This window comes from Cynocephalus volans, chromosome 4, assembly GCF_027409185.1.
Source record: "Cynocephalus volans isolate mCynVol1 chromosome 4, mCynVol1.pri, whole genome shotgun sequence".
Classification (NCBI taxonomy): domain Eukaryota; kingdom Metazoa; phylum Chordata; class Mammalia; order Dermoptera; family Cynocephalidae; genus Cynocephalus; species Cynocephalus volans.
The window spans coordinates 103,923,105-103,932,865 of record NC_084463.1 but is presented as its reverse complement, the minus strand read 5'-3'; the positions used below and the strand labels follow the sequence as shown (position 1 = coordinate 103,932,865).

At 36.9% G+C, this 9,761-nt stretch overlaps 1 protein-coding gene across 1 annotated transcript; it reads right to left on the bottom strand.

The window, feature by feature from the left end:
* Positions 1–8,290: 8,290 nt before the first annotated feature.
* Positions 8,291–9,238, bottom strand: LOC134376855 (olfactory receptor 51L1). Its single transcript, XM_063095397.1, has one exon. The coding sequence runs from the start codon at positions 9,236–9,238 to the stop codon at positions 8,291–8,293; it is 948 nt and encodes a 315-aa protein (XP_062951467.1).
* Between the last annotated feature and the right edge of the window lie 523 nt (positions 9,239–9,761).

Sequence of the window (9,761 nt, the reverse complement as noted above, 5' to 3'; positions counted from 1 at the left end):
TGTTCCTGAATGCAGATAATTCTTCAGGGAAATACAGATGTCCTGAGTGAGGCATCATTCTCTCCTTCAGTGACTCTAGAGCCAAGATAGGGTTATTTTGCCCTTGGCATCCTTGACTCTATCTAGCCAGGTGCTTTATCAGCACTACATTTCTGTGCTTTAACTACTCTAGCCTGTCAGCCTCTCTTGAAGAGTCCATTCCCTCAGGACCATGTTATTTTCTCAATACAACCTCTAGGGAATATAAATGATGTCAATGCTTCCAGAGCTATTTCTCCTGCTCAAGTGTGGTAGATAGTAATACTAATTTCCCAATCTGGACACCCGTGGACCCAGATCAGGAAATAATTAAAAAGTGTTCTGGGGATCATTTGGTGGAGAAAAAAGATGGACTTAGTCAGTTAGAATAATGTATAATAAAAAGTCTGTGCTCTTAGTAACCAGATACAGCAATTACTAACTGTTGAATGTTGGGAAAATTAATCTGTTTTTAGGCCATGTTTTTGCAAGCGTAAAATAGAAATAAAGAAACTCACCTTGTTAAACTTTTATAAGGAATGTAATAATGCATGTGAAATATATATTTATTGTTCAAAAGTATTGTTTATGATAGCAATTATAAATAAGGGCTACAGTATCCAAATCTCATACAGTCGGCCCATAATATCAAGGCTTTCACCAGCTACCAGACAGAAGTGTGACCATTCCATTACAGTAGCCCACAAATCTGCCTCTGAGAAGTCCTGAACTGTTACAGTAAATGGAAAAGAAAAAGGCATGATAGAGTACAAAAAGTTACACTTCTATGTCCTCACCATCTGGCAAAAAAATAAATCCCCCAAAGTATAATTCTAAAGGGCATCTTATCTGTTCATTAGCAATTACACAGGTAATAGATATGAAAGTGGAAGCTGGGTTTGGCAAATTTCCTCTGCTTTAGATTAAAATCCATCACTGCTTGTCCTCTTTTCTGTTCTTTACCTTCACTAAAAAATTTATCTCAGTTGTTACTGCTATTTCTCAAGGCCAATTTATTTTTTTCTTTTCATAACTTGTAATGTAACTAGTCGATATATCTTTATCCACAATGTAAACTACCTCTCAGATCTATCATTTTGTGTTCATTTTCTTCAATGCGAGATCAATTAAAATCATTTCCAATGTCTCCACTCAGGAGAAAATTACTTCATGGTTGTTTTTAAGGATGCCACAGCTGCCTCATTCAACACATTCTTTTTACCAGTCCATCAAATTCTGCTTTTCTAAAATGTGATGTTATGGTATTTTTCAGATCAAAAATATTTAATGTTTTTACACTGCTTTTATCAGATTGTCCTAAAGTTTATACACCCACTGTAGACCACTATTCTATAGAATTAATGGCCAAAACACACACACACATCAATCAATTAATCAATCAATTCTTGATCAATTATGTTTGGGAGAAGTTTCACATTTCAATACCATTGTGTATAAACATCAATTATGCCTTAACATGCTAACATTTCTGAGAAACCAAGCATTGAGGAAAACTATTTAACATAGTTAAACGCAGCTTTTTCAGACATATTTTATTCAAACACATTGGGCTAAAATCATAGATCTTTCTGCCCCGTCCTGTGCAGGTTGCAAGTAAGGTAGTTGAAAAAAAGATTCTGACAGCTGATGGTAAGGTAGACATACTTTATTTCAGATGCAACCTCTGCCAGCTCTGCTAGCTCTGCCAGTTCTGCCAGCGTTGCAGCTTTGCCAGCTTTGTTATGTCCCATTCTGCCTGCCAGTGGTTCAGAGCCATTGTCTTTTATATCAAAAGTACACAACAGTCGCAACAAGCCAAGGAGTACATGGGTGCACGTGCACAGTTACACTACTCTGGACGTGCTAAAATGAGGTGAATCATGTCCTGCCTGATATAAAGTGAGGGAGCCTAACTAAACTGTTTCTATTTTCCTTACAAAACAGCATGTACTAACATCTGGAATTTGTGTTCTGAAGAACTCAATTTTGTTTTTTTGTTTGTTTTCAAGTGAAAATAATCTTTCTATTACAGTGACTAGAAATGGAAACACAGAATGGAGCGGGATTCCCTTAGGAAAGGAGGGTCCAGTCAGCAGCCCCAAGGGCAGACCAGTACAATGCACTCAAAATACAGTTTGCTATACAAACAAAGCAAAGCTTCCTTTGAGTTACAAATAAGGCTCTAAAAAGAAAAAGAAGCAGCTGTATGTGAATAGACTATCTTAACAAGAATGACAAAGCATGTGGAAATGGGATGCTAGAAAGGAAGACGGTCTCCTTCTGAGGGATGAACAGAATGCAAATGGATAAGAGGGTGGGTGAGCTAGCTTACGTGACTGTTACATGCATGTGCCCCGTGGGCTCAGGAGCAGGCTGTGCCTGTGCTAGCTGCACCAGGCTGGGCTCAGCGTTGGATGTGTAGCCCCACGCTCAAGTGTCCTTGCAGGTCACGTAGGAGGGAGCATCACCCACAGGTAGTCATCATGGCCTGCACCGCTGCCACTGTGCAATTGAAGACTTGAAAATGTTTGGTTTAAGGCAGTGATTCTCAACAAGAAGCAATTTTGCCTAATATATGACAGTGCTTGGGGGCATTTTTGGTTGTCATAACCCAGAAAATGTTACTGGTATCTAGTGTGTAGTTTCCCAGCATGCTTCTAAACATCCTGCAATGTACAGGACAGCTACCCACAGCAAACCCTCATATAAAGACTCATTATAATGTCAATAATGCCAATGTTGAAAAATCCTGTTTTAAGTGGGAAAAAACTACACTAAAAATAAAAATTCCATGGTTAAGTTTTGTAATGGATTGAATTATGTCCCCCCAAACTCACTGAAGCTTGAATTGTGTCCCCAAGCTTAATCTCCACTGTAACAGTTGAGGGTGGGAAATCCTATTACGGTAATTGAAAGGTGATGCCTTGAAGAGGTGATTAGATTGTAGGACCATTCTGTAGTGAATGGATTAAAAATGGTGGTCATGGGCATGGTTTGGAGGGCTTTAAAAGGAGAGTGAATGAGGAAGTTGGCCACTTGCTCTCTATCCACTGGAGCTGGTATATACTCTTCTCTCCTGTCAGTGGACATCAGAGCTCAATGCTCTTCAGCTTCAGGGTTCCAGGATTTACACGAAGAACACCATCTGCTTACCTGGTTTTAAGGCATTCTGACTTGGACTGAGCCATGCTACCAGCATCCAGTTTGCAGATGGCCTATCATGGGATTTTTCTTCATAATCAAGTGAGCTATTTCCTTTAATAAATTCCTTCATATATTTATAACATATCCTATTGATTCTGTCTCTCTGGAGAACCCTGACTAATACAAGTCTCAAGGTAATGTGGAGACAAAGTGCATAGATTCTAGAACTATGACAGTAAAGAGCATGGACTGTAGATTCAGAGGTTCTTATCTTTGAATCCCAATTTTGGCACTTATCGACTGTAATCTAGGAAACTTGCATAGGTCTTTCTGTCTCTTTTTCTTCATCTATAAAATGAATTCATAACAATTTTATCTGTCTAATAAAGTTTTTTGTAAATATTCAATGAGTTAATATATGTATAACATTTAAAATATATTATATACTCAATAACAGATTATCAAAACTTGATTCTCTTTTCCTTCAATACAGGATTTCTATTAAACTAGATATTATTAGTATTCTGCCAGTCTGTCAATTCTATAACCCTGTATTTTTTACCCCAAGCTGAAATTTTTTCAAAGACCTTAACAGGTATTTTTAAAGGGTACATCAAATTTCATAGCCATTAAATAATTAAATCATAAGGCAAATTTTTCTGGATCCAGCCATGTAAGTATCAAACAGCCTTTTAACCATGACAGGGATTCTCATATATGTTTCTTTTCAGAAAGCAAATTATTTTTCCTTGGGAAGTATGTATCCAGTTTAGAAAAGTTACATTTTAAACATTAATTTATTATGTTGACATTTAGAAATAAGCATTGTATTAAATGAGTTTGGTTGTGGGGATTTAGCTCTCTTGGTATTTTATTAGGCATAAAATACAAATAATACTTCTTTTTCTCTGAAAACATAAAATAACTCAGGGAAAATATGTACAAGAAAAGTTATTGGCAATCTGTTTAATGATATTTTGCACCCTCTTTTCACCTTCATCTAATTCAAGAAGACTTTTATAGACTTTGTTGGCTGAGCTGACGGGAGAGCAAATGCCACATTTCAGAGTGGGATTTTTTTCTATCAAAGAAAACTATTTTAATGGAATTAAATGGTAGAGGGATTGAGTTATCTCTTTTATATTTGGACATCATTTGTACTTAAAATCATCCTGGTATTAATTCATAGCATAAGAGAATAAGGTAATGTAAGTGTGTGTCAGAGAGAAAGAGAGAGAGAGAGAGATGAGAGACAGAGGTCCCAGATATGGGAGACATCTGGGAAGCTTTCATTTCTTAACATGGTGTGTTCACAGAAAGCAAGTTCATCACTGAGCCTGGTTCAAAGAATTGATGTGCAGGATGAAAAAAAGTTGGCATGATAATGGAGAGTGGTGTGATTTAAGATGTACAAGTTAATGAAAACTGATTGTTAGGTGATGAAGTGTTTGAAATTTATATCTAATACTGATCATTTCTTAACTTATCTTATTAGCTATAGAAATATACCTTCTTTGCTGAACCTGTTTATTTAATGAGACATAGGCACAATATTTGGTGGAATGGGGAATAGACCCCATAGCTTTTTTCCTCGAGGTGTTTTAGTGAGGCAAGATCAAGCCTCCACTCATACAAACCTTTGCTAAAACCTAAAGTGAAAAAACAAGAAAAAAAAAGATGAAAAAAAAAAGACAAACAAAGAAACAGATCAGAAGAAAACTGGCATTCAAGACATGTTCAAAATTTCTAATGTGTGGTGAAGTTTAAGAAGAAAAAAGAGTAAGACAGACCAATATTTAAGAGACAATGGCCCAAAAGTTTCCATCTAAAATTAGTGTTGCATAGATCATCATGAATTTATGTCTTTCTTGAAACTCAATTTAAAAGTATGACAGAAAGAAAACCTCAGTCACAGACAGCATCTTTAATGAATCATTTGGAACATTTTGCTAAGAAATTGCAGAAACCCTACACACATATCTCTAGAGAATATAAGAAGAGGATCACGATTTTTATGAGGTAAACCTCACCTATATTCTGGATTAGGGCATCATAGAAAATAAATATTAAAGACCAATATACCCCACAAAATTGATTAAAAATTAAAATATATAGACTCAAATCTAATTTGGTGATTATACGTGCACACACACGTGCACACATACACTGTGATCTTGCTAGATTTAATTCAGGCATCAAAGTCATTTTTTATGCAAAAATTACACAATGTAATTTATTATACAAACTCAAAGAGGAGGAAATCATTTGATAATCTAGTTTTAAGAAGAAAAATTCTGACTAGATTTGATAGGAATAATCCAAAAATATATGAAACTACAAATGAGATCATTTCCTTGGCCTGATTAATAAAAAACTACAATGAACATTAATCTCAGTTGTGAAATATTATTTTTTCGGAGACTAGGTGGAAGAAGAAAATGTTCATTATGCTTACTTCTACAATTTACTAGAGTCCTAATAAATACAACTGGGTTGTATTTATTAAGAAATAAAGCTTTATCATCATTCACAAACAATACTGCTGAACTATTAGTAAATGCAAAATACTCCAAAGACAAGTCATGAGAATCAATCATTTAATTCATCAGAGTAAGTAGATACCTTTTTACATTTAAAAAGCACATGCTGGCACAGTAAATAGAAACTGAAATTTAAAGCATACTGTTTATGATGGCATCAAAAATACAGAGGGAAAAAACCCTAATGAGAGATATGAAAGACTTCCACACTTAAAGTTCCTGAGATTATTGAGAGACATTTAAGAAGATTTAATTTAATCAAGGGATGCATTATATTTGAAAATTGAAAGACTTATTGTATGAATGACTAATCTCTCCAAATTAGTCTGTAAGTGAAGCTCGGGATTTTGTAGAAATTGAATATATCGTATAAAACCTAATACAGAGACATGAATACCAAAAACAGTTAAGGCCATTTGAAGTAGAAGTATACTTCAGTTATTGGATGGATCATGACCCTTGGCAAGGCACATTTCTCCAGCTGAGGGGCTAAGAGATGAAGGTTCTCTACTGGAAGCACATCCAGCAGCTGGGGCCACAAGTCCTTTACTGAAATGAGATCTGGATAGTGTACTTCCATGTCCATCACAACCCATCTCAGAGCACTTTCTCTGTTTGGGAGATACAAGATGCTTTGGGAAAGTTTGGGGTTTTTTAAATTAATTTACTATTATTTTTATTATTATTATTATTACATTCAAAGATGTTGCAGAGCAGTGGGAGGGGCATGTGGGAGAAGGGTAGGGAAACCGAGGTGGAGGTGGGGGGATGGGGCCTCTTCTTCCTGAAATACTTTTCCGAATTGTGTGCTGGTAAGTGTTTAACAACCAGCTCTCTAAGAAATTTTTTTTTTTTTTTTTTTTTTTTCTTTTTCGTGACCGGCACTCAGCCAGTGAGTGCACCGGCCAGTCCCATATAGGATCCGAACCCGCGGCGGAAGCATCGCCGTGCTCCCAGCGCTGCACTCTCCCGAGTGCGCCACCGGCTGGGCTCTAAGAAATTTTTTTAAAGTCCTGGTGTGTAGTGTTTGCCAATTTCTGTGGCTTAAATAACTACCATAAAGACCAATTTCAAACTACCAATGTGACATTACAGAACACAGAGTTGGAAAAAGATATGCACATTGGCTTTCATGAGCCAGCTTCAGCACATCACTTGCTTTCCAGCTTTGTCCAACTAGTAAGAATAAATTTGACACACAAGGCACAGTTTAAGCGCCAACTACCCTAATTCTTGATTCCCAAATCCTCGAGTAAAATTGACCACTCTTTAATTATCAATATTGTTATTAAACAATTGTTGTCTATTTCAATAATACCGTTTGTTACACTTAACTTTACTAATCTTTTTATATATGTATCTCCACTATTAAACATTTATTCTTTAACATTATAAAGATCATGCATTTGGCAGTTTATGTATCCATAGTATTAACAGCAATAACTGCCACAATACATATTTTATTTGTCTTTATATATTTGTCTTGGGTAAGTGAATAAGCACTAAAATTCACACTTGTGATCATTTTATGAGTACCCATGATTATTGGGAAAGACCAGCTGCATAGTGCTGTGTTAATATAGAATTTATGGCCCCATGCTCAAAATATTCACATTATAGCTGAGAAGAAAGTGAATATACTACATGAAATAGTAGAATGTCACCCATAATAGCATACGTATAGATCATCCTCGTGAAGAAAACAGCAATGAATCACCAACAGTAAAGAAATTGATAAAGACACAATACTAAAGATCCCCACAGACAAGTAGAACAAGCAGAAAAAATTTATTAAAAGACGAGAGTGGAAATTGTGCCTAGCTCCTAACCCACTCACACATTAAGACATAAAATTGTTTCCTTTTGTACAGAACAGAGAGTCTACACAATTGCCCGGCTGTTTAGACATGTGCTGTGAGGTTTTCTTCAGCAACTCCCGTGTATCTGCTTCAGTATTTGCTGGCAAATTGAGGGAGCTGCTATATCTAAAGTAGCAATAAGAGAAAAGACACATCATTGCCCAGTGATGAGATGAGGACTTAGTTCATAGCCAACAGCCACAGTAGCAGTTCAAAGTGCAGTCAGAAACTCAAGTTCCAAACTTGCCCTAAGAACTCAGAAATAATTTTATAAAAAGTTATGACATTGTGGCACATGAAACAAAATATGGGCAAATGTATTAGAAAAAGAGAGAAAAAGATACAGATTGATTTCTGAGTTTTAAGTCATTAACATGAGAAACCATGTAAGCATAGTTACATTTCATAAGATGTTACTGTTATTATCATTAATAATAATAATTTAATAATATTAACAAATTTGCATACAGTTTTAAAAAGTTAATTTCTATTACATATATTGTCTATTTTGTCTAGTAATAACCTTAGGGATAGATAAAAGCCATAGTTATCACAATTTTCCAAGAGAAACCTAAATCATAAATATTAAGGATTAACTGAGATCACATATCTAAGAAGTGAAAGAATTAGGAATTTAATAAAATGAACAAGACCCAAATACTTTATTTCTCATACACTAAAATAGCTTCCCTAGGATTTTCAGTGGGAAAACTGGAGGATAGAGGTTACTTAAAACTTCCTCCCTGGCCCAAACTTGCGGAGAATTCCTAGACGAATCTGCTTTGTCCTGACACTGTAAACAACAGGGTTCAGCACCGGGGGAAGGAGCAGGTACATGTCAGCCATGAGGACGTGGACTACGGGAGCCAGATGTTGCCCAAAGCGATGGATTATTGACACCCCAATAACTGGCACAAAGAAGATGAGCACCACGCAGACATGGGACACACACGTGTTGAGTGCTTTTAGGCGCTCTTCACGAGATGCAGTACCCAGCACAGCGTTCAGAATCAGAACATAAGAAAGAAGTATGAAGACTGAATCCACGCCCAGTGTGGCAATGACCACACACAGTCCATAAGCGCTGTTGATCCTGGCATCTGAACAGGATAATTTCAGAACATCCTGGTGCAAGCAGAAGGCATGGGAGAGGGCATTGACACGGCAGTAGTGATAGCGTCTCAGGAGCAATGGTGTGGGCAGTACGACGCTCGTGCTTCGCAGCATGCAGGCCAGACCAATCCTGCCAACTACACTGTTGGTGAGGATAGTGGAGTAGTGCAGTGGGAGGCAGATAGCAACCAGACGGTCAAAGGCCATGGCCAGCAGCACCGAGGACTCCAAGAATGTGAACGTGTGGATGAAGAACAGCTGCGCATAGCAAGCACTCGCCTGGATTTCCTGAGCATCCAACCATAACACAGCAAGCACGGTGGGAAGTGTGGACAGGGACATACCCAGGTCAGTCAGTGCCAAGAAGGAAAGGAAGTAATACATGGGCTGATGGAGCGAGGACTCTATCCAGATGACAGAGAGGATGGTAACGTTACCAATAAATGCTACCAAATACACAAGAAAGAATGGGATGGAGAGCCAAGAATGAACATACTCCAGCCCAGGAAAACCCCTCAGAATAAATATGGGCTCCATAGAATCACTATTATTCCAGACAACCATGGTGACCCTCAAGCAGCTTGGCAAACACTGAGGAATGCACCTTGTTATTCTTCCTTATCCCTGAAAATTATTTCATGTGAGCACGAGCAATGTACTTAGGACAAAATTCATCTTTCCTCTAACCCCACAGAAGAAGAAACAAGTTTTTTGTTACCGGCCTTATGCAAAAAAACATTTCCAAATATTAAAGAGGACCAAACTCTGAAATAAAATTGTGGACCACACAAATATGATCATCTCTGGCAAGACATCTGTTGAATTTTCATGGTTGACACTGAAAAATGTAAGCAGCACGAAAGTAGACAGATATGTTTAGTGTATATCATAAAGATTAAAATAGAGAAAAGTCAGAGTAAATGTCTATGGATTTGCATAAGCTTCCTGTCAGTAATGTTCTTGAGTTAATCACCTACTGCTTCTAGGCTGTCTTCATGCATAAAAATTAAATTAATCCTATGGGCTCAACATAATTTCCCTTGAAATTTATTTTTATTTAATAATTGGTAATATTTAAGCATTTAAA

What these genes read in the sequence shown, in the direction of transcription:
- LOC134376855 (XM_063095397.1), bottom strand. Translation starts at nt 9,238, where the DNA reads ATGGTTGTCTGGAATAATAGTGATTCTATGGAGCCCATATTTATTCTG.